Source organism: Otolemur garnettii, unplaced genomic scaffold (genome assembly GCF_000181295.1).
Source record: "Otolemur garnettii isolate 467f Iridium unplaced genomic scaffold, OtoGar3 scaffold00072, whole genome shotgun sequence".
Taxonomy (NCBI): Eukaryota; Metazoa; Chordata; class Mammalia; order Primates; family Galagidae; genus Otolemur; species Otolemur garnettii.
The window spans coordinates 5,520,653-5,547,367 of NW_003852467.1; the positions used below are offsets into that span (position 1 = coordinate 5,520,653).

Consider the following 26,715-nt stretch of genomic DNA (forward strand, 5'->3'; position numbering starts at 1 on the left):
GGTGTTTCAAAGGCAATGCATAAACATACCTAGTTAATGTTATTGCAAAATTTTCAGACGCCTGAAATATAAACATGTATCCATTTTTAGTAATAATACTAATGATGGAATGCTTTTGCATATTTCTAAATCATTAAGGATTTTACTTTTTCATTTCTGCTGTCAGGAACATATAAAATTGAACAGTACTTAGAAAAACTTCCGTGAAATATGATTTCTTTCTTATCTTTCTTCTTGAGCTTTATTATCTTTTATACCATCTACGGCTACATAGGTCTTTTCTTGCAATTATTGTTTATTTCTTTCGTTTTTCTTTTGCATAGAATTAAGGGGAGATGCAGGCTTAGCATCCTGAGTTAATAGTTCCATTCTGTCTATTACAAGGTGAACTAAAACCTTACAAACACATAGTACCTTGTAGATTATTTTCTTTAGTCACATAATTAGACAAAGGCCTCTAAGGATTCTGGGGTCATTGCTGAAGCTATTTTTTAAATCTCATGTCTTTTTCTAATTGTTTGTTAGTTTTTACAACACAGAAGTTTTTATTTTTAAGGAGAAAAGGAAGACAAAACTAGGCTAAGGGGAAGAACTATTCAGCACAGCAGGTTATAAACCAATTAGGGTGATGATGTCCTGGATGGAGATTTTCATGAACCTCTAACATTCGCTATTCCAGCTTTTCTTTTCTTTTTTTGAATGTTCAAAGAGAATAGAATAATGAAGAGGCTGTTTAGGAAGGTTTGGACTGAGGGGGAAAATCCTTTCATTAGGTTCCAAATAACAGTTAGCTTATTAAACAGCAAGAGACAGAGATTTAGTGGAGAAAAAAATAAAAGGATGAAAAAAATAAAGCAATGAGATTAAAAGGTCAGTTGATACCATTGAAACTGGCAGAATAGCAGGTTCATATTACACATCTTTTGTTCGGGAAAACAACTATACTAATTTTGCTTTGAACCTCTTGCTGATGTCTATCTTGAGAAAATTTAACATATTTTTTCTTTGTGTAAAAAAATTACCTAAGGACAAAGCTGTTACCTAAACTGTATTCAAATTGAAATAATCCGTATATGAATTTGCGGCTAACACATTACTTGATGTATGTACATACAACTAATTTTCAGCAGCAGTATAGTAACTGCTTGCCAGCCAAGAAAAAGGCATGAGAAGATTCTTCTCATTGTATCAGTAACTGCCAACATTAATTCTGCCTACAGTGACTAACATAGATAAGTTTATTATAAGCTGGAACTTTCCATTAGTACCAGTTACATATAAAAAGTAAATGCTTTCAAGTGGACCACAGAATATAGGAGAATTAGAGAATCGGATGGGATCAAGGAGAAGGTTGATGAACTTGAAGATATCAACAGTGAAAGAGACGAGGGGAGTGGTTTTCATAGAAATGATAGAAAAGCAAAAAAGATGGCAGAATTTGGAAAAAAGAAAATATTAGAGATTTCATAAATAAAAGAGTTCCTCTTAATAATCAGATTAAGGATATAACTTTGGAGTGGCCAGATACAGATTCGTGTTCTGATTGGCTAGTTAATGAGTACAATCTTCAAATTCAGTAATTTTTCAAAACTTTTTAACTCTATTTCTTGCATTATAAATTAAATTTCAAGTGGAAATGTTCCACTGTTATTGACTAACTTAGCTCCTTGATATTTTGCCTAAACTCCCACTTTCTTGTTCTCTGCTTCTTCCAAGTCTTTTCTCCCACAAGCTCATCTTCATTAAGTCCTCTGTCTGAGTTTGCTTTTTTTTTACTGCCAAAATGAACTCTACACATTTCTATCATTTTGTTTATAGTTTCTTGTGGCCCATGCCCTAACCACTTCAGTGAAGTATCAGTGACTGCCAAGAGGTTCACTTTGCTTAGTCTAGGGACCACCTTTCATGCTTCATCTCCAGAGCTTCTGCCTTTAAACCTAGGGTAGTCTGAATTTTCCTAAATTGAATCTTCTTTCAATTTCCTGCATTCAGACTGCCTCTCTCCCGACCCTTCCCAAGAATCTGTCCTTGTTCTTTACCTTCTTGGCTTTAGTTATTCACCACTATTTGAATGACAGCTCTCAAATGGGCAGTTCTAACCTCAGACCTGTTTTATTGACTCCGTTTGGCAAGCTGTGTATTCCTTTTCTTCAGGAGGATAATTATAACTTTACATTCATCTGAAATTGGTAGGGTGGGGGGTCCATGTTGATTTCCAACAGCAACATTTTTCACTATTTTGTAATAGAAAAAGAATCAACTTTTTCTTTTATTCATCTACAAATAACTCAAAAGTCAAACCAAAAAAACCAAAAAGTCAAGCAACTAAAAATTTCCCAACAAAGAGGCTTTAAGTCAGTGGTTCTCAACCTTCCTAATGCCATGACCCTTCAATACGGTTCCTCATGTTGCGGTGACCCCCAACCATAAAATTATTTTCGTTGCTACTTCATAACTGTAATTTTGCTACTGTTATGAATCATAGTGTAAATATCTGATATGCAGGAGACCCCCAAAGGGGTCGTGACCCACAGGTTGAGAACCCTGCTTTAAGTGAAGAATTTGCAGACATTATATGCAGCCTGTATTCTGGAAGGGGCATGGTGACCTAGGTATATCTTGGTCACAGTCTGTTAGTTCCATCTTGTTCCTGTGAGACAGGAAAAATATGGCAGGTCCAGGGCTCTTAAAGCCCCTTTAAAAACTGCAAGGCTTTTATGCCCCTGTTCATTTCCCATCAAAAGCATTTATGAAATACCTATCAGGTACTAGGCAATGCACCTTAGGCAGAGGAAAGAGTTTGGGCAAAATTCTATAAATTTCATCTTCTGAATATCTACTAATCTGTTCCTATCTTTCCATCTACCACCCACCATCAGGCTGTGCCAGGACTCCTATCCTAACATATTACTCTGTTTTTCTTTATCTTTTCTTACCTTCCCATCCAGTCTACTCTCCAATTAGCAGTATGACTAATCTTTTCAATCCCAGATTAGATGGTGTCACTTTGCTGCTTTAAACCTTTCAGTGAATTCCCATTGCACTGTAGATGAAGAGCAAAATCTCTCCCATAACTCACAAAGCCACTGGGACTATGAAAATCCCCTCCCTTAGCTTTTCTTTCTAATTAATGATGCCCTTGAATAGGTTGTTTCTATCTTAAAGGGATAGGTTCCAAATACATGTGATTATTAAACCGTGTGGTTTACTTACAGGATGTTTATTACTCCTACGCAGCCTTTATTTTGTACGCATTCTAACTCATCCCAGGTCTACAATAGATTATCAAGAAAAAGTTACTCACGGATAAGTGGACAAAAAAAACAAATAAATGAATAAATATATGAAGATAAATCAGTATCAGATGATCAAATGGCTCTTTATAAAAACATAGAAAAATATATTGTCTTGCTTAAGACCAGCTTCTGGCAATGCTTGTGTATCCTTTTTGTTTAGGCTGAAGAGCATCAGTTTTATGTGTTTTTAAAAAAGAATTGTTCCCTTGCTGCAAATAGTGTAGGCACAATGCTATTGTAGATCTCCTTTTAAAGAAAATAACAATCATACCTTACGTTCCCTGAGAGCTTTGCAGTTTATAAGCACTTTTCACATAGATTACCTCATTTTAAATTTCTCTATCCTTTATTTTACTATGGGAAATCTGTTTCAGCAGAACTTCGTTTTAAAATTAAGGCAATTACACCATTCTTTTCCTCTGTTTCTTGGCCATATGTTTCCTCATGGTATTGTCCTCTCTCCTAGGTCTTTCTTCTCTGGAGGGTATATTGTGATTTAAAAAGTGGTAAATGGAAATAGTGGGAGCAACAGACAGAATATTTTTTCCCTGTAAATACAAGCATTGCATTTAAGGAGCTGTTGTATCATTTTAGGAGTTGCCATACTAATTTGTAAGTTTATTTATATATTTTGCATTAAACTATTTTGTCACATGAATGGGCATCATTAGAACACAGAAAGAATTAGTTTTATCTTCTTCATATTTCACATTATTTGCTATGACATTTATGAGTTGCTGAGGCTTTAATAAGCAAGAATTATCTCAAAATGGAGCCTAGGAAGGGCAACTTGAATATTTCACACTCTTTCCTCTTTGGCTTTTCAGCCAACATTTTAGTCTAAAATGTATTTTGTAGTCACTGATTCTGTGCACGTCTTAATGACAGTACATATGTTTAGTGAACTAGAATAGATTGATCTTTGTTGATTTTTAATCCCATTTTTCCTTTTCTGGAGAATAATTTGAAAGGATACGTTGAGGTATGCTTTGTCAATTCATCTTCTTCCTTTCCTCCTTAGTACTGAAGCCCTATTTTCAAAAAGTCTTCAAAACATTTGAGCATGTCCTTTATTTTCATAGTATGAACTAATTTTATGTGTTGGTTGTCTTTATATATGGCACGTGTCTGATGACTTTCACTTTTAGAGCAGTACCTAAGTTCTTGGTTATAACTTAAAAGCTGTGTGTGTCCTTTCCACACATTTCTTTGTATCTTCCTGTGCGCCAAACTTATGCTGGGCCCTAATTCAAAAATACATTCCTTCTTCTGAAGTACTCACCTTTCAGTGGGTAAGACAGACAATAAGTAGACAATTACTGAATAGTATAACCAGTGAGTTCAGAGGTAAGATAAGAACAGAGAAACAGGGTGCTCCAGAAACTTATAATGGGGCAGGGAGAATTGACTGAATAAGACTGGGTGTGAGAAAAGGAAATGGTCGAGAAAAATTGGTCATTGGTGGTAACTTTGGAGCAGAGTGCTGCAAAGTGAAAAAGAGTAAGGAACTTTCTGAGCAGATGCAAAGCAGAAAAACATAAAATAAAGCATAAAAATGTGAGGCATGTGGTTAACAGCATACACGCGGAGAACTCCTTCCCGGGCAGCTATAAAGCTGGACTATAGGCTTCATGGCAGGCAGTGGAAGCCAAGAAGCTACAAAGGTAGACAAGGGCCACATTAGAAAAGATCTTGTATATCAGGTAAAGGGTTTTAATTTCATCCTGAAAGCAACTGGAGGCATGACATTAAGGGAACTTAATAAATTATAACAGACTCAGATTTCATCTTCTAATCTGAAGACTTCTCTGAGGAGAGTATTCAAGATGGACATAGAGTATCAAAGGCCAGCATTGAAGCATGGTTCTCAATCCTGGCTACATGTTGGAATCACAAGGGGAAGCTTTTAGAACATGTTAGTATCTGGACTCCACCTCAAACCTATTAAATCAGAACCTTTGGGAATAAGGCCCATACATTGGTATTTTTGAAAGCAGCCTAGTTGGTTCAAATACACACACAAGGTTATATTGCACTGAATTAGAGAAAGCATCAGGAGGTTTTTAATTAAAACAGTCTTGGGAAGAGATAGTTGGATGATAGATATGTTAGAAGAATGATTAAGGAGATTGACTGAATGACATGGAATTTTCTTGGTTAAAGAATAAGAAAGAAGCTAAGGCACCAGCCACATACACGTAAGGTGGCGGGTTCGAATCCCCAGCCCGGACCCGCCAAACAACAATGATGGCTGCAACCAAAAAATAGCCGGGCGTTGTGGCGGGCGCCTGTGGTCCCAGCTACTTGGGAGGCTGAGGCAGGAGACTCGCTTGAGCCCAGGAGTTGGAGGTTGTTGTGAGCATGATGCCACAGCACTCTACCCAGGGGGACAGCTTGAGGCTCTGTCTCAAAAAAAAAAAAAAAAAAAGAAGAAGAGAGAAACAGGAATCCAAGATGATTTGTAGGCCTCTCCCTCAGTGACTGAGTAGGGATATAGATGTGTGTCAGTGATTAGGAAGGAGGGAGGATGGATGAAGACAAAGCGATACAAGTTTGGAGGGAATGTCATAGGTGTTTGGCTCTTTGGATATAGAGTTCAAAACACGATTCTTAAAACATGGATTTGACTATGATCATTGTAGAGGTACTAAGTGAAGCAGTATAAGTAGATGAACACACCAGTGGGAATGTATCAAGTAAAAAGAAAAGAAGATCCTCAGGCTGAGGAGTGGCCAAGGGGGTAGAATAAAATCCGAGAAAGAATCTTTCCATATTAATCAAAAGAAAAAGTTTCAAAGAGGGTTCGTCAGTGATGGCAAGTACTGAAGGGAAGTCTGAAAAAATAAACTTTAGAATCTCCAATGCTGTAACAACTTTATGGTTACAGACTTTAACCACTTTAACGTTAAGGTTCCTCACCTGCAAAATCTTATTTTAAAATGCAGATTCTGGTTCAGTAGGCGCAGAGTGAGCCTCAAGATGCTGCATTAGTTCTAATGAGCTCTCAAGTGATGCTGATGCTGCTGGCCCACAAGCTGTACTAGTAGCACCAGTATGAACCACACTTACACAATGGAGAAAGACATAGGACTGGTAGGCAGGGTATATGGCCAAAAGAAATATGATTTCCTTTTATTGTGTTTGCTTTGGGTTGTTACCTTTTTGCATGGAAAATAAAGAAATAAATATGGTTCTAGACTGAGATTGAAGACACAGGGGGACAAAAATGGAATAACTTCTTTTAGGAGAAGGAAGATACTGGAAAACAGAGTACATGGGTAGGTGGGACACCTAACTGTGAAGAGAAGACAGTAAGGAAGAATAGAAATACAGAAAAGTCTTATCAGTAGACCTCAGATAGAATTGTGCTTTTTAACCAAATTTTCCTCTGTTTACGAAATTGTTTGCCATTTATTTTTGAGTGAGTGGACTGTGGAGTAAGCTTGTAAAGATAGGAATAAGGCCATTTTTTTTCAGGTATAATTTGCATTTCCCACACTCATCAATTAAAATTTTGAGTGGAAAGATGTAGAGATGAAATTCAACGTGTGTTAAGGGAGAAAAAAATGCTTTTATATTCTATGTTTTTTTGTTTTCTTTCTTTCTTTCTTTTTTTTTTTTTGAGACAGAGTCTCACTTTGTCACCCTCAGTAGAGTGCTATGGCATCACAGCTCACAGCAACCTCAAACTCTTTGGCTTAAGTAATTCTTTTGCCTCAGCCTTCTGAGTAGCTAGAACTACAGTGCCCACCACAATGCCTGGCTATTTCTTGGTTGTAGTTGTCATTGTTGTTTGGCAGGTCCAGGCTGGGTTCGAACCCGCCAGCTCCGGTGTATGTGGATGGTGCCCTAGTGGCTGAGCGACAGGCACCAGGCCTATATTCTACATTTTTAAAAATATTTATATTTCAACAAATACACCAAACTTCATATGCAAATCTGTAGTGATGAATGGGTTTTATTGTGTGAACTGCATGTTGGTGACACTGTAATAAATCTATGGTGCTAGAATTATAATGGTACCCTTTAGCTCTGCTTTAATGAACTCTTGCTGAACATGTTTGAGTTGTTAGTACTTTATTTGCTACATTTGGCACTAAATTAGTTGATGACTATGCTTCCAATTGACAAATGCTATGTTGAGTTTATATCACATCTAGATAACTTCTTTTGTGACTTATGAGGAACCTAGGATGATAAACTGAAATATTTGTGGATACCTCTACATCAAGCTTTTTCCCTAAATTCAGGCTTTAATCTCAAACCAATAGTCTCCTAATAAAAAACTTTTTTTTTTTGGAGACAGAGTCTCACTATGTTGCCCTCGGTAGAGTGCTGTGGCATCACAGCTCACAGCAACCTCCAACTCTTGAGCTTGAGCAATTCTCTTGCCTCAGCCTCCTAAGTAGTTGGGACTTATAGGCGCCTACCATAACACCTGGCTATTTTTTTTTTTTTGTTACAGTTGTTTATCTGGCCTGGGCCAGGTTCAAACCTGCCACCCTGGGTATATGTGGCTGGCGCTGTAACCACTGTGCTACGGGTGCCAAGCCTCATTTTTTTAAAATGGATTCATTTTATTGATCAAATTATACCACATTCAAATATTAACTTACTTATTCAATTATTAAAACAGCTTCCATGTTTCATTATGACTCAATGTTGATAGTTCTTCCTTACCTAAGATCCTCCAAGCAGTGGTAAAGCCCAGTCCTCCTTTTATCTTAACCTGTCTTTCAGTATGGAAAACAATATGCATTTTCTTATGTTTTCATATCAAAACAGGTGAATGAGCTTTCTTTAGAAGGCCAACTCATTTTCTCTATTAGAATTGACAACATACTTTCAAGGAGGTCACTTGGTCTTTGATGGTCTGTCGGTTAGAAAATTAAGAGACCTACCTGAATTCCTTTTCCAACTCCTCTCCATACACATTGGCTGTGACTTTGAGCACAATATTTTGCCATTTTCACTCCTGTAAATTCTGATTAGTATCTTTTAAACTTCCATATTCCACAGATGGCATTTTTCTCTTCACGGAAAAGTGGTGATATTAACTTAGAAAATTGCTTAAATAATATATGCTGCTTTGTGTTTGCTGTGGGAGAACATTTTATCTAACATTCTATTTTAAAATTTTTCAAATACCCAGAAAGCTGAAAGAATTATACAGTGAATGCTCATAAACCCCACATCTAGATTCTCTTATATCGTTTCATCCCTTTAATCTGCCCATCAATCCCTATTACTTTCTGATATGTTTCGGAGTTGGTGGCATCAGTTCCCTTTACCACTAAACACTTCATCATGCACATTGTTAATTAAGCTCAATATTTTTCAAATATTTTGTTTGTAGTAAAATTCGTAAAAACCAAAATACACAAATCTCACGTAAAGCATGCAATGAGTTTTGATCAATGAATGCACCTATGAAGATACAAAAAAAAAAAAAATACCATCAACCTACAAAGGTGAGAACATTTTTTAGATTGGCTCACGTTTACTTTAACGGAATTTTATCATGACTGAACTATACCAGGGAGTCATAGAGGGGAATGGTATAGCTACTGATATGCTATTTGTCCATCTAGGCACTGGGCTGGCAATGTTCTTCATAATCTTGTAAGGTGAGTTTCCATCTCTGACAGAAGCATCAAGAAACATGCAGTTCACACACTATGAAAGCTGGAAAAACAAAGGGGGGATCATCTACTCTATCCCCTTTTACTTTATGATTTAAGATTTAATTAGCCCCAGTAAAGTCCAAGGGTATTACAAAAGTACATGATTGCCTATCTTTGCCACTATAATTGAGAGTTGATTGGGGGCCAGGTATTCTGCTCGGTACCGTATGTTCATTATTTCCTTTCATCTTTATAGATTATTAACCTTTTTGGTATTATATCCCCATATTACAGAGGAGTAAACTGCATGTGAAATGTTAGACTAATACTATAAAATTTCTAAATTTAGCCATTTGATCTGGGCCCATCTTTCATGAATGTAACCTAAATACTTGGCTGTCCCTACCTCTCACCACTTGCAAAAATTAATTCAAGATAGATGAAAGACTTAAATCTAATGCATGAAGCCATCAGGATTCTTGAAGAAAATGTAGGGAAAACTCTTTTAGATATCAGCCTAGGCAAAGAATTTATGACTAAGACGCTAATGGGAATCAAAGCAACAACAAAATTTAATAAATAGTATTTGATTAAACTGTAAAGCTTCTGCACAGCTAAGAAAACAACAGCAAATAGACAACCTACAGAATGGAAGAAAATATTCACAAGCTGACGTCCAGAACTTACAAAGAACTCAAGCAAATCAGCAAGAAAAACAAAACCATATTAAAAAGTGGGCAAGGACATAAATAGAAACGTTTCAAAAGATGGAAAAATGGCCGATAAACATATAAAAAGTGCTCAGTGTCATTAATCATCAGGGAAATGCAAACTAAAACCACAATGAGCCATCACCTTACCCCAGTGAGAGTAGCTTCTATTAGAAATTCTGAAAAATAAAATAAATAAATGCTGGTATAGATGCAGAGTAAAAGGAATGCTTATACAGTATTGATGGGACTGAAAATTAGTACAACCCTCATGGAGAATAGTATGGTGATTCCTCAAAAAACTGAAAGTACACATACTATTCAATCCAGCGATCCCACTATTGGGTATGTAGCCAAAGGAAAAGAAGACTTTTCATTAAAAAGACACCTGCACGCAAATGTTTATTGCAGCAGAATTCACAATCACAAAGCTAGGGAATCCACTCAAGTGTCCATCAGTTCATGAATTCATTAATAAGATGTAGCATATGCATACCATAGGGTACTACTCAGCTATAAAAAGGATGACTTAATATTTTTTGCAACTATCTGGATGAAACTGGAGACCATCCACCTTAGTGAAGTATCTCAAGAATGGAAAAACAAATACCACATGTACACTCTATTAAACTGAGTACCAATGAGTACATATGTGCACAGAGGGAAGTAAAACTCAGTAGAAATCTACCAAGGGGAGTGGGGAGGCGAAGAAGAGCAAAAACCTACCTAGTGGGTACGATGAATATTATTTGGATGATAGGCACACTTACAGCTGGGACTCAAAATAACAAAAGTAATTCATGTAGCCCAAACATTTGTACCCACTTAACATTTTGAAATAAATATTATTATTATCTTAATATTCATAATTTTGGTTATTACTTTGACTCTCTCATATGTCAGATGACTGACATAAATGTAAATCTAACAGTATGTGCTCTAGTGACCAAATACATCAGCACAACATAGCTTTGGTCTATCAGCCTCCTGGCTAAAGTGTTACATGTGTAATAAAAGTCTGTAGTTTGAATTGTTGGACAATTATAGACAATTATCATGATACGAAACTGCCACCCTAATCAAGTGGCAAAATAACAGCTTCACTTGGTAACTTTGTTTGTTTTCATTCATTGACAAAATAGAATACTGGTTAAAAAAAACTAAAATTTTATTTTGTACATATTTCTGTAGTGTCTACTCTTGGGACTACTTTATCAATCAGTTGCACTGATTTATTTCTTTTATTAAATAGCTGAGTAACTGCTTGAATAGCCTGTATGTGCTGATTTGATCCTGTAAATCTAGTCTACTTCACTGTCCAATAAGTATTTTTGAGATTTTCTTTATTACATGAATCTAAGGCCTAACTTTTATTGTGTCTGTAGCAAAATTATTATATGTTTTATCATTTATAGCACCAGAATGACACACATTTCATAGGTTACATCCTTTCCGCAAAGGATGAATTCTCTAAAGTTACAAGTAGAATACATTTTGCAAGTCAAGTAATATTTTTAAAATTTTTATTGAGGTGCACAATGCATAATGAAAAGTGCATACATCATAAATGTCTAGCTTTCTCATTTCCATAAGCTGAATACAACTGTACCCAGATCAAGAGACAGATTATAACCAGAACCTTAGAAGGTCCCTCCATCTCCCTTCCAGTAACAATCACCCCACAAAGATAACCACCATCCTGACTTCTAAAGTCTTCTATTAATTTTTCCTGTTTTAGTACATTATACAAGTGGAATAAAAGAGTATCTTCTTATTTGTGGCTGAATTTTTCCCCTCAACATTATGTTTGTTAGATCCAACCATACTATTTCATGTACTTGTAGCTCTTTTGCTCTCGTTGCCACATAGTATTTTATTGATACCACTATGTATTTATCCATTTTAGAATAGATAGGAATTTGGATAGTTTCCAATTTGGAACAATAGCAAATAGTTCTGCTATCAACAGTCTAGCATCTGTATTTTTTTTGTGAAAATAACTATATATTTCTGTTGGATAGATACCTGGGGATAGAATTAAAAGTCAAATAGTATTTTGTTTATCTTTCAGTTTCATTTTAAGTTGAAAAATAATTGTATGTAGTTATGGGGTATAATGTAATATTTTAATACATGCATCTATTATGGAATGATTAAATTAGGCTAATTAGCAGATTCAACTCAAATATCTGTAATTTGTGTGGTAATAACATTTAAAAGCCTTCGTTTTAGTTATTTTAAAATATAAAATACATAATTATTAACTCTAGCCATTGTGCTTTGCAATAGGTCACCAGATTTTATCCCTCCTATCTATTTGAAACTTTGTACCCATTGACCAATGTCTCACCATTTTCTCCCCATCCTGTCCCCAGCCTCTGGTAGCCACCATAATGCTCTCTATTTCTTTGACTTTGACCTTTTTAGATTCAAGTGATATTATATGATATTTGTTTCTCTATGCCCAGATTATTTTACTTAACATGTCTTCCAGATTCATGCATGTTGTCACAAATGGCAAGATTCCTTGTTTTGATAAGGCCAAAGGTACTTTATGGTGTATATATATATGCTACATTTCTTAAACTATTCATCTGGTAATAGACTTCTAAGTTGTTTTCATATCCTGGACATTGTGAAATATGCTGCCTATGAACACAGGTGTGCAGCTATCGCTTCAATATACTGATTCCTTTTCTTTTGGATATATACCCAGTAGTAGAATTGCTGGATCGTATGGTAGTATTATTTTTAGTTTTTGAGGAACATTCATGCTGTTTTTCCATAGTAGCTGTACTAATTTACAATACCAGCAACAATATATAAAATTTTCTTTCCTCCTAACACTTGTTCTCGTTCATCTTTTTGGTAATAGCCAATCCAACAGGTGTGAGATAATTTCTCATTATGGTTTTAATCTGTGCTTTCCCAATGATTAGAGATGTCGGGCCTTCTTTAACATATCCATTGGTCATTTGTACATACTCTTTAGAGAAATGTTTATTCAAGTACTTTGCCCATTTTTTAATAGGCTTATTTGCTTTCTTGTTACTGAGTAGTTTTAGATCCTTATGTATTTTGCACATTAGCTCGTTATCCAAAGCACGATTAGCAATTATTTTCTCCCAGTCTGTAGGTTATCTCTTTATGCTATTAATTGTTTCCTTTGCTTTACACAAGCCTTTTAGTTTGATACAATTTCATTTATCTATTTTGCTGTCTTTGCTATTGGGGTCATATTTATGAAATGGCTGTCCAATCTAATGTCATGAACTTTTACCCCTTTGTTTTCATAGTTCAGGTCTTATGTTTACCTCTTTAATACATTTTTAGTTGATTCTTGTATGAAGGGTGAGATAAGGGTCCATTTTCATTCTTTTGTATGTGGATATCCAGTTCTCCCAACACTGTTTACTAAAGAGATTGTGTGTTTTTGGAACTTTTGTTGAAAATCAATTATTTTTATTCTATCAGCCTGCATTTATGCAAGTACTATGTTGTTTTATTTGTTTGTTTTTGTGTTTTTGAGACAGAGTCTCACTATGTTGCCCTCAGTAGAGTGCTGTGATGTCTCAGCTCACAGCAACCTCAAACTCTTGGGCATAAATGATTATCTAGCCTCAGCCTCCTGAGTAGCTGGGACTACGAGGTGCCTGCCACAATGCCCAACTATTTTTTTTGTTGCAGTTGTTGTTGTTGTTTAGCAGACCCGGGCCGGGTTCGAATGTGCCACCCTTGGTGTATGTGGCCAACGCCCTACTCACTGAGCTATGGGCACCAAGCCATACTATGTTGTTTGAATTGCCATATGTTTACAATTTATATTGAAATCTGGTAGCATAATACATCCAACATTGTTCTTTGTGGTCAAGATAACTTTGACTATTCTGAGTCTTCTGTGGTCCCATGAAAAATTTACTTCTTTAATATTTATGTAAAGCAAAACATTAGAATTTTGATAGGGCTTGTATTGACTCTGTAGATCACTTTAAATTGTATGAACATTTTAACAATATAAATTCTTCTATTTTATAAACATGGAAATCTTTCTATTTACTTGTGAAATCCTTAATTTCTTTCATAAATGTCTTATTAATAGTTTCAGTGTATAGATCTTTCACTTTCTTCGTTAAACTTACTTCTAAGTACTTTTTGATGCTGTTGTATAGAGGATTGTTTCCTTAATTTATTTTTTAGAGTTTGTTGTTAGTGTGTAGGAATGCTACTGGTTTTTGTAAATTGATTTTGTCTCCTGCAACTTCACTGAATTTATCAGTTCTAACAGGTTTTTTTGGTGTAGTCTTTAGGAGTTTCTATATATATCATGTCATTAACAAACAGTCAATTTCGATTCATCCTTTTCAGTTCTGGGTGCTTTTTATTTCTTGCCAATTGCTCTGTTTGGACTCCTAGTACTATGTTGAATGAAAGTGGTGAGAGTGAGCATCTTTACCTTTTTACAGATCCTAGAGGAAAATCCTTCAACTTTTCATCATTGCATATGCGATTAGCTGTGGGCTTGTCATTTCCGGTCTTTATTGTGGAACATTCCTTCTAAACCTAATTTGTTAAGAGTTTTTTTTTTATCATGAAAGGATGGTGAATTTTGTCAAATACTTGTTCCACATCTGAGATGATGATATGGTTTTTGTCTTTCATTGTGTTAACACAGTGAATCACATTTATTGATTTCTATCTGTTGAACCAGCTTTGTGTCACAGGAGTAAATCCCACGTGATCATGTTGAATGAGCCTTTTCATCTACTGTTGAATATGGTTCACTAGTATTTCATTGAGAATTTTTGCATCTAGGTTTATCAGCGATATTGACCTCTAATTTTCTTTCCTGGTACTATTTTTGTCTGGCATTGGGATCAGGTTAATGCTGAATTTGTAAAATAAGTTTGGAAGTATTCCCTTCTCTCCAATGTTTGGAAGAACCTGAGAAGCACTAGTATTAGTTCTTCTTTAAACATGTGGTAGAATTCAGTCATAAATCCATCTGATCCTGAGCTTTTCTTCGGTGGGAGATGTTTAAACACTGACTCAATCTCCTTAGTCATTATTGGTCTGTTCAGGTTTCCAATTTCTTTATTACTCAGTCTTACTCGGTTATATACTTCCAGGAATTTATCCATTTCTTCTAGTTTGTCCACTTTGTTGATGTATAATTGTTTATTTTAATCTATTGCCTTTCGTATTTCTGGGTTGTTTTGTTTTGTTTTGTTTTGTTGCAGTTTTTGGCCGGGGCCAGGTTTGAACCCGCCACCTCTGGTATATGGAGCCGGTGCCCTACTCCTTTGAGTCACAGGCACTGCCCTCTTCTTTCATGTCTAATTTTATTTCAATCTTTCTTTTATTCTTTGTCTAGCTAAGCATTGGTCAAATTTGTTTAGTTCTTCAAAACGGCAACTCAGTTTCATTGATCTTTTTTATGGTTTTTCTAGTCTCTCATTTACTTCTGTTCTGATTATTTGCTATTTTCGTCTTTCTGCTAACTTTGAGCACGGCTTTCTCTTTTTTTCTTAGTTTCTTGAGATATAATGTCAGTTTCTTTATTTGCCTCTTTCTTCTTTCCTTACATAAGCATTTATACCTACACACTTCCCCCCAAAACTGTTCTTGTTACATCCCCTAAGTTTTGGTGTATTGTGTTTCCATTTTAATTTCTCTCAAGATTTTTTTTTATAATTTACCTTTTAATTTTTTCCCTGACCCAATAGTTGTTCAGGACCATATTGTTTAGTTTTCACGTTTGTTAATTTTCTGTGATTCCTCATGTTAATGATTGCTAGTTTTATACCATTTGGTTGAAAAAAAATACCTGATGTGACTTTCATTTTCTTAAATTTGTTAAGATATATTCTGTGGACTAACATATGACCTAGCCTGAAAAATGTTCCATGTGCACTTGAGAAGAATGTGTATTTATTTGAGTGACATGTTCTATATACATCTGTCAGATACAGTAGTCTACAGTATATTTCAAGTCCAATGTTTTCGTATTGATTTTCTGTCTATTGTTGAAGGTGAGGTATTGAATTCCCCTACTACTATTTTTGTATAGTTTATGTTTCCTTTCAGATCGCTAAGCATTTGCTTTACATAGTTAGGTGCTTTGCTGTTAGGTACATATACATTTAAAATTATGTCATCTTACAGGAATTTAAGACCAGCCTAAGCAAAATAATGAGACCTCAGCTCTACAAAAAAAATTTTTTAAAAGATTAGGTATTGTGGCACACACCTATAGTTCCACTTATTTGGGAGGCTGAAGCAGGAGAATCACTTGAGCCCAGGAGTTTGAGGTTACAGTGAGCTATGATTGTGCCACTGCCCTCTAGCCTGGGTACCGAGCAACACTCTATCTCAAAAACACAAAAAGCAAGCAAGAAATTTCCCAACGAAAAAATGTATGTGGCTTATACTATGTAGTTCATATGTGACGAATAAATGAAAATATAGGCGGTGGAGTTTTCCATGTGATTTTAAGGCAAACTAAAGAACCCACAGTTTTATTCTTGAAAAATAAAGTTTGAAAATAAGTAAAAAGTTAAAAATAAATAAAACCATGGGTTGATTCCTTTATCAATATGTAACAACTTTTTTTGTCTCTTTTTGCAGTTCTGACCTAAAGTTTATCGTGGTGAAATAAGCATAACTATCCCTGCCCTCTTTTTGTTACCATTTGCATTTCCATGCCTTCACTTTTAGTCTGTGAGTGTCCCTTAAGTTGAAAGGAGTCTTTTGTAGGCAGTATAGACATAGTTGGGGCTTGGGATTTTGATTTTTTTTTTAATTCATTCAACCATTCTGTGCCTTTTGTTTGCAGAATTTAATCTATTTATATTGAAACTAATTAATGTATTTATAAGTAAGGACTTACTGGGATCATTTTGTTAATTGTTTTCTGGTGGTTTTGTAGAGTCTTGGTTCCTTTCTTCCTTGATTACTTCCTTCCTTTGTTGTTCGATGGCTTTCTATAGTGCTGTGCTTTGGATCTTTTCTTTTTATTATTTGCATATCCATTACAAGCTTTTGCTTTGTGATTACTCTCAGGCTGACATAAAACATCTTATACTTATAATAGGCTATTTGAAGTTGAGAGCTTTGATTATATACATAAACCCTACACTTTTGCTTCCCCTTGTCCTATGTTTTGTGTTTCAGATGTCATTACTTATTAAATAACATCTAGTCTTTAACAGATTATTGTAGTTTTAGTTATTTATAATAGTTTTGCCTTTGAACTTTTCTGCTAGAAACATAATTGATGTACCCACTGCCATTATAATATACAGTGTTTTTGATTTGGCAATGACCTTACTTTTGCAAGTCAATATTATACTTTCATATGTTTTCTTATTACTGATTAACATCCTTTTCCTTCAGCTTGAGCAACTTCTTTTAGCAGTTCTTGTAAGGCAGATATGGTCATAATGAACTTTTTCAGTTTTTGTTTGTCTTTTATTTCCCACTCCCTATGCACTTTTATCACTCTTTCATTTTTTTAAATGCAGAGTTAGTTGGTGGATATAGTATTTGGGTTGATAATTTTTTTTCTTGCATGATTTTGAACATATCATCACACTCCCCTGTGGCCTGTAAGGTTTCTCATGAAAAAATTTGCTGATAATCTTATATCTATGTAATAATTTGCTTTTCCTTTGGTGTTTTAAAACTTTCTTTAACTTTTGACAATTTGTTCATAATATTTCTTTGTATGGATCTCTTTGGATTCATCTTATTTTTTATCCTTTTGGCTTCCTGGGTCTTGATTCATATTTTTTTCCTAGTCTAGGAAAGTTTTTGTGCCTTTATTTTTTCAATAAATATTTTCTGTGCCTTTCTCTCTATATCCTCCTTCTGTCACATTGATAATTCATATGTCATTATACTTAATAGTGTCTCATAAGAGTCTTTTAAACTATCTCTGTTCTCTTTCATTTTTTTCTTTTTGCTCCTCAGATTGTATAATTGCTAATTACCTGTCTTCAACTTCAGTGATCTTTTCTTCTGCTTGTTCTAGTCTGCTTTAAAACCCCTCCATTGTTTCTTTTACTTTAGTTATAGTATTCTTTAGGCCTAAGATTTATATTTGGTTCCTTTTCATACTTTCTATCTCATTTTTTAAATATCAGTTTGTTGTTGCTTTGCTCTTCTAACCTCATTGAGCATCTCTGTGACCATTATTTTAAATTCCTTGTCACACAAATTGCATATTTCTACTCAAGTCAGCTTCTAAAATTGATCTTATGCTTTTATTTTAAACAGAGTTCCTTGTTTCTTCATTTTCTTTCACTCTCCATGTCAGTTTCTTCATATTAGTTAAAACAACTACCTCCTCAGATTTTGTCCGACTGGCCTTGTGTATGGAAGAGCACTCTAGTTTACCTGGCCAGAGATTTTTATGGTGCCTTTCAAATCTTTGCATTTGGCCACACTGCTGTCTCTAGTTTTGGTGGACCCATTGGAGCTTAGAATGTGCCATGGCCTGTCAGTACCCCAAGACCAGTATGATAGGAACCTGACTCTAGATCTAACTGGAAAGGTTGGAGTCTTGAATGTGTAGATCTTTATGGTGTAGCTAAGCACAGGTATGTATTTCCCACTCTCTCGGTACTAAGCTGGGGAGATCTGTGGCAAATGCCTATAGTCACGTATAGATTGCACCCTCTGATTCTTAGAAGATAGCTGCTAGAAGTCGGCTCACTGTGGCTGCTTTGTTTTCTGTGATCTATGACCACTCAGGAATGCAAAGCCCCAGTGACTCCCAAAACTAAGTCATTAAAGAGGCAGTCTCTTGGGTGAAGTTGTAGAAGTATGTCAAACAATACTTTAAGCATACATGACAAGTTGATTATTCAGAGAAATCATATGGTGATTCCTTTTGTAAAGAAAATCATCTCTTCATATTTTCTGCTTTGCAAAATGGCTTCTCACATATGGTTTGTTATTTCACAAGAGACCATACTTCTGCTGTCTCTCTAATATTCATCTAATTGTACTTATGTTAATAGCAATATGATATTTTATTCTTGTTATCCTCTAGAGCTCAGTAAGTTTTAAGTTTTTACTGTCCATAAAAATATCCTTAACTGATCAACAGAGGGGCTTTTTAAAATTATTTATTCCATGATTTTATTCAAAAAAATAGACTGAGACAAAAAGATATTCCAGTAGATTCTGTCTAACCCACAGTTATTTTAAGAATGTTAAAGAGAGATGATCAAATAACAGTGGTTCACAGAATTCTCTGCCTCCTCCCCTGGATACCTTTGGTTCACAGAATTCTCCGCCTCCTCCCCTGGATACCTTTTAATTTATGGATTTTATATAGGATAAGGATATTCTACTAGTAAATATTCCACTGAAGGTATTTCATACAGAAAATATGGCTGATGTCAAGGCATTAAATAAGATACAAAGGAAGCCCCGAGAACATTTGTTTGCCTGAAATATAGATCATGAGTAGAAAAGGGAGGTAAAAATAAAGAGGGAAATGTGAAAGACTTAAGCCAGTGTTCACATTGTATACACTTGAAATGTAACAAAGAGACAAGATCCTAAAGAAAGACTCAAGATGCTGGACAAAGGTCAACTTTGGAAGGGATATTTATTGAAGGTATACCAAATGCCAAGCACTGCTTTGCATACTAAAGACTTTTTTTAAATAAATGAAATACTAACTTATGCTTGTTTTGTTCCTGCAGCCTTTAGAAGGACACCTTGAAACAAAGACTAAGGATGAAAATGGTTTATTTGCAACCACTTTCAGTGATTCAGAAAGTAACAGTAGAGGTGAAGGTCCTTGAGAAAGAGACAAGAAAGAAGCCAATAATTAATCCAGTTATTGATCAGATTATTACTGTGGGAATCTTGGGTCTGATGAGGGAACTCTGGGAGACTATGAAATATCATGCCCTATAATTGACACCCATAAAGGCATAAGGGCAAGGAAGATTACCAGGGGTAATTATCTTTCAACTCTCATCGGCTAAGTACTCCTCCTGGTGCATTAATTCTCCAGCACTTCTGGCCAATGCAGTGTACAAACTAAGGAAAATCTTCAGGCTTGCAGTAAGACAAATACTAGGACCCTCCTGACCTATATTTGAATGATAAGTAACAAGGGCATATAAACTGAGCACTGACAGCATTTGTAATAGCTTCTGTCTTTACGCTTGAGGTGTCCATTTTGTAGAGAAGGGAACAGAAATACAAGAATGTAAGTTACAGTAAAAGTTTTAAAAGATTAATGAGGTGTCATGGGACTATCAAGTAAGAGAAAACGACTATACATAGGAGAACAGGGCAAGTATTTATATATGATGATGATGTTTGAGTGAGTACTTAGTTATCCAAGATCTACTTATTAATAAAAGAGAGAAAGGTTAGGATATATTTTAATCCATGGATATAACCAGGCAAGGCCAACCTATATGTGAATGTTCTGGATAACTTGGTGCCTAATTGTCTCTCTTTCAGATTGTCCATTTTACTTATGTATTTATCATATAAATAAAAAAATAGAGACAAAAAAATACCTTGGCAAAAATGCCTTCCTACCCATAAAGCTAATAGGATTATGTTCTCTAAATGCCATGACGTTTTTGGTGAGTTTTGATTCTATAGGCTTGGGAAGTTTTTATGTAGGAATTACTTCAAAGTAGTATAAGCTTCATGTTTGTTTACCCATATACTCATGTGAAAGTTGTTTTGTTCAAAATCAAAATCCTCTTTTAAGCTTTTATATTTAAAAGATACCTCCATTTACAAGAGATTCTGATTCTCTGTGCTCTGATTCTCACATAAGACCTTTGAGATCTGAGTTTGCATCAACAGGGTTCGTCCCTGTCTACAAGTGAGAACTTTTTATGGTATAGTAATGGAAAACCCAATTCAAGGTAGCTTAAACTAACTCAGAAGAAATGTGTTGATTACTGTCACTAAACAGTTGAGAGATAAGCAAGTCCTGATCTAGGGTTCTAGTTTTCCTTCTCCATTGCATGGTTCTGCTCCTTAATACTTGTTCCACTTAATTCCCATTAATTGTCCCTAGAAGGATGTCAGGATATTGCAGGACTATATGCTTTTTAATCTATCTTAAGTCAGGAGCAATGGGTTTTTTCCTTAGAAGTGTGAACAGAAATCCTAGAATTGTTTCATTGCCTCTGACCAGCCTTACTTGGAATATAAACTCATTCTTCAATCACCCACTAAAGCCAGGGAGAAGAGTTAAAAGCCAATCAGGCACCACTCATAGAGCTAGGGGCAGTATATCATCATATAGAAACCACTCAAATGGAAAAATTAAAGGTAAATGCATGAGAAGGGAGTGGTTCATGAATGTTAAGTATACGCACCTTCTTAGGGACTCTCCTCCAACTGGCATCATCCTTACCCTGTTGAACCATTTTTTCTTCTTCAAACCTATGTTCACATTGAAGTTTTCCATATTTTGGAAAAACTTCCCTTGACCTAAGGCTCCCCTCCCAACTCTCTTTTTATAAAAAACTATAGATAGTCTACAACTTACTGTCTTTGCTTCTCTAAAGAGATTTATTTGCCAGTCCCCTACAATAAGATTTCTAATGCTCCACTAAAACCATTTTTTGTATGGTCTTCATGGAAATCCATGTGTCCAAAGCAAATGGATACTTTTGGCATGGACTTTGTGGGGGTCTGAGCCCTTGGGTCCAAGTATTGGCTCTAACAATCATTTAGGTCAGTTCTTTATCACAATCTTTATTTCCTCATCTGTCAAATGATAATAATAGTAATAATCCTGCAATACAAAAATAGCAATGTAAATGGTAATCTTTATAGAATTATTGTGGTAATTAAATGAATTAATACATGTGAAGAACTCAAAACAGTGCTTCAGAGTATTCAAATAGATATTATGATTTTCATTATATCTCATGACATCTGTGTCATTTAAAAGTATTAACCACTCATGTTTTTGAAAAGCTTTGTTTTCTATACTCTAAAAAGCATACCTTCCTGATACTCCTCCTACCTCTCTAGCCTTTCATTCATCTTATTGGTTCCTTTTGTTTTATTCAGTCTTTCTATGTTTTATCTTCCAGGACTGTATCCCCAGCCCTCTGTTTCTGCCCAATCTATATGCCATACTAATGAGAATGCATTCACATTTGTGGCTTCAGTTTTTACTTCTCTGTAATGACTGCCAATCCCAGATTTCTGTCTCTCTCAAAATACACAGCTATGCTATAGACACTTCAGTCCAACTAACTAAAATGATAGTTCTATTTGGATGATCCTCAAACTTCCCACTAAATAGGTCCAAAATTGAACTCATTATCTTCACCATGCTCATTCTGTATTCTTTGGATAGATAGTGAATAACACTATTATCTGACAGGCACCCAAACTAGAAGCCAAAGAATCTATCTTAAACTCCTGTGTTTTCTCAGTACTTAGCATAATGCTTACAGTCTAGTAGATGGTAAGTAAAATGATGACTGGCTGGGTAGATGGATGAACAGAGGAATAGGGATATATGTGGGGGTAGATGAATTATTAGGTGAGTCTTTGGACTAAAATTCATTTAGTTCAGTGTTATGTAATGATAATGTATGGTTGAAGGTCAAAGGTGAGAAAGTACATCCTCAGAGGGATGCAGCCTTCAATGAACCATTTTAAGTTGCTATATCATACATATATAATCACTTTTGACTGAAACCTTCCATTGCTGTGATTGAACAAGCATTCAAATGGTATGTTTGTCTGAAATAATGGTCCAGGCTAAAAGAGTCCCTACCTCTTTCCATAATTAAAAATATCTTCCCCCATTATAGAAAGAAATACTTTACTTCTTCCTAATATCTAGAGATGACCTTTTAAATACATATACTCTATCTACCCTATCAAAATGAACTATGGGATGTGCAAAATATTTACTGGCATGAATTTTAACAGCTTGCCATGTTTATGTGAACACCACTAAGCATTCCCAAAAAAATGCTAGCATAGTAAAATTTCACTAATTGAAGTAAGTTATGACAGGCAAATTGGAATCAGCAATTATTTTTAAGTAAAGCCAACTTTACTATTTTCAAATACATATACTATGTAACAATAGGGCTTACTAATAAGGTGCCAGGTATGTTTACTAAAGTAGCCTGCTATGATAAGTTGAAAAACTCTTCTTAATTGGAATTATCATTTGTTTCTATGACCAACAGATTAATATTTTGTAACACTTAAAGGCATTTATACTTAGATTTTTAAATAGCTTAATTGCAATAGCGTTTATACCAGTATTATTATCATTATTATTATTTTGAGATAAGAACAAGACCTGGGCTAGCGTACAGTGTTGCCATCATAGCTCACCGCAACCTCAAACTCCTGGGCTCAAGCAATCTTCCCATGTTAGCCTCCTGAAGAGCTGGGACTACAGACATACACCAGCACAGCTAACTAATTTTTCTATTTTTTGTAGAGACAGGATATCGCTCTCTTTCTCAGGCTGATCTTGAACTCCTGGCCTCAAGTGATCCTCCCACCTCAGCTTTCAAAATACTAGGATTACAGGCATGAGCCACCACATTTGGCCTTATACTATTAATTTTATAAACCAAAGATAAATAGAAGATTAATCAATAATTATAAAGGCTCAATTATAATAGGTGCTCCACTGGCCAGTGGACCAATAATGAAACAAACTAAGTAATGGTGCTCAAAGATTAGAGAGAAAGGCTAACATTAAAAGAAAAGTTGGCATGTTAACCAAAGCTGGAATACGATATGTTGACTGGTTTTGAAATGCATTGCAAATATGCAACCTGAAATAAGCCCAGTAAAAACAATAGTCTAAGAGTTTCACTTACTCAGTTTTACCTATTCTGAAAATCAGAATAGGATCAGGTCCTAATACTTATTTACAAAATATCTCAAGTACTTTTATAGCTCATAACTTCTAATAATTTTATTAAAGGCAACAAGGTTGATAATGAAGGACTTGACTTACACAATAAATCAGAAATATAGTTTTATGTTACCCCTACTGTAGACATTTTTCTTCGTCCATCAGTAGCCCTTCTCCTCTGTGCTCTTTATTCTGGGAGGCTGACCTGTGTCACCATTGGGCTCTCATGCCCTCTGGCTTTCACTTATTTTAGGCACTAAAGAGCCCTAGTAAAAAACTGGAGAATGGAAATAAAGTGAGGTTAGTATATTTATTCTCCTAGTTCCTCCCCATGAGATTGCCACAGGCTGACTGTGTCCCTAACAAAAGGTTACTGCTTTTCTCATGGTGGTTTTGCATTATGATTACCTGCTTCTGGCAACTTCTCCCTTTCTTTATCTCTTGGTCCTAGATATAGTAACAGGTCCGCTGCAGCAAAGTTCTTATATTATTTGTGGTGGTTTTCTTGTAACCTGATTTGTGCCACTGTAGATAAACCTCCTAGATTATCTAGGCAATATCATAAAGGAACATGTAGGTCAAGCAAAGATATTCCAAAAGACAGTGGGGAGATATTGAAGGGTTTTTAAATGAAGAAGTGGAGTGATCAGATTTATACTAGTTATTAATCTTTCTACAGCATAGAATTTATATTATAAAATGGAGAGTTGGGGCAGGAAGATGATATAAAATCTCTTGCAGACAGGAAGGCAAAAAATGATAAAGCTTTGCAGTTGCATTAGAAAGAAGGAAGAAGTTGCATATGAGAGAAATTTGTAGCTAATTATATGTGGTGTTGAATATGGCTTAGGAAAGAATTGAAAATATCTATTGGGTTTCATTCTTATGGGATAAAGTGGATTTTATTACTTATTATCTACATTATTTCCATTTCATTAAAGCAGCTTAAAGAAGTTCTTTAGAAAAAATAATGTAGTCTTGTTTATTGTTAATATTCTAAAATAAAGTATTTCAGAGCAATAGCTATGTAGCATCTCCATCTTAGGCTCACAGTGATATCAAGAAATAGCCTCAATATAAACCAATTTTACAGAATGTACCCAGGATGAATTCTTAGATAATACTTTAAAAATTTCTACTATACCTATCTGTTCTTGGGTTCCTTCAGAAGAAGACCCTTAGAATACGTTTTGAGAGCAAGTGATTTATTTCAGAGGTAAGGGAAGCATCAGTAGAATAATGGAGAAATGTGACAGATAAGGTGAGGAAGCCAATAAGGGATGATGCATTTTTGAGCACACTACTGCTATGGGCCACTGGAGCTTTATCCCATTAGAGAACCTCTGGAACCAGTGTAAATAATACACGTGCCTCAGAGTTATCTCCCCTAGCTCCAAGGAATCTAGAGTGTCTATAGCCCAATTCCTGCCATCAGTCATTGTTTATAGGCTACTTCTGGGGATGGGAAGGCATCAGTTCCCTGGTGTGTCTAGCCTGTCACTTAGATGGCAAAGCAAACTTGTGGCAAAAGAAAGACTTCAGGCAATGAAATGTCCATGATGGCACTAGAAATCAGGTTGATGGGCACTTAAACAAGGGCGAGGAGATGTGGGCATTCCACCATAATACTTCTCTAAAAGATGATTCATATTTGCTTCTAGGAATTAAGAATAGAGTTAACTTTTGTCTATTTGCTGATATTCTATTTTATCTTCAGGAAGACAATTTAGTAGAAACTGATATTTGCCATCAAAAAGTAAGAAGTCCTATTGTTCATCATCCTAACCATAACACAATGGTCAATTTTTAATGAGTAATATAAATGTGAGTTAAGGTTTGTTTGTTAGATTTCGAATGTCTTCTCCAGACTAACATGTATATATATACATGTATATATATATTTATATATATATTCATCTATATATGTTCATTTTTCCTTTTTTTTCCAGTTGAAAGAATTCAGAATCAGTGGGATGAAGTACAGGAACACCTTCAGAATCGGAGGCAACAGTTGAATGAAATGTTAAAGGATTCAACACAATGGCTGGAAGCCAAGGAAGAAGCTGAGCAGGTCTTAGGACAGGCCAGAGCCAAGGTTGAGACATGGAAGGAAGGTCCCTATACAATGGATGCAGTCCAAGAGAAAATCACAGAAACAAAGGTTAGTATCAAAGATAACTTCTTAAAATAACATACTGCTTTATGGATAAAATAATACCATAGATTAAAATACAATGATTTTTAATGTAAATGTATTAAAGGAAAATCACATAAAAGCTGAAATGAACAGAAGTTTGAGTCAAAGTGGAATTAAGGAAAATTAATGGCTAATATCAATCTTAAAATTAATGTTCTTTAATAGTCTGGATATAGTGGGCTGGTTTTCCTATTCAGCATCTTTAAGAGTACAAAGTTGATGTACATGCTTATGTAGTAGGGTGAAGGCAACCATTTGGCCTTAGTTTCTTCCTAGGAAAAGTAACAAGTCTACTCCGTCTTATCATGTTTTAGAACTCTAAATTGAGAAGTACAGGGGTGGGTACAAAGATCAGATAGGGATAAGGAGTACTCTAACTTTCTCCTACTATTCTTTGACCTCCAGCCCAACTCATTCTTCCCTTCCTTTTCTTTCTTCTCTTTTTCTTCTTCCATCTTCATTAAATATGTGTTTGCTTAATAGCCTAGAAGTCCTTAAGATAAAGAGAAATAGGATAGGAAATAAGATTTGTTTAATAACCATGTTTTAACAAACACCATGCATAGTGCTTTATCTGCATTTAATCCTTTCAAACTTGTTATTTATGGATCAGTTGGGAAAGACTGTAAATGTTAAATAATAGGTACCCTTTGGGGGATTTTAGGAAGAATTGTAAAATGAAGGCTAGAAAAGTTCAGTAACTTCTTTTGAAAGTAATAGAGTTGCAGTGTGAACACACAGCAATTACACTTGTAGATGACCTCATAGATTTCCTCTTCCACCTGCTGTCTATGTGGCTAAAACAAATTAAGAAAACACATGAGGATATGAGATAAATCCATATAGTTATTAATTGACAGACACATTATATTACTGAGAAGTAGGTAGACATGAAAGTGATGAAACTGTGCACTGAGAAAAGTTTTCATATTATGTTCTACTACAAACAAGTAAAAAGATATTTGCAAGTTACATTTTATTTTTGATTAAA

At 35.1% G+C, this 26,715-nt stretch overlaps 1 protein-coding gene across 1 annotated transcript in view; it reads left to right on the forward strand.

Annotated features, from left to right (window-relative positions):
• Window positions 1–26,715, forward strand: part of DMD (dystrophin) — a 2,307,273-nt gene that overhangs the window by 1,681,067 nt on the left and 599,491 nt on the right. Inside the window, exon 53 of the mRNA XM_023515448.1 lies at window positions 25,477–25,688. Within this exon, the coding sequence (XP_023371216.1) occupies window positions 25,477–25,688 (212 nt within the window). The remainder of the gene's footprint in view (window positions 1–25,476; window positions 25,689–26,715) is intronic.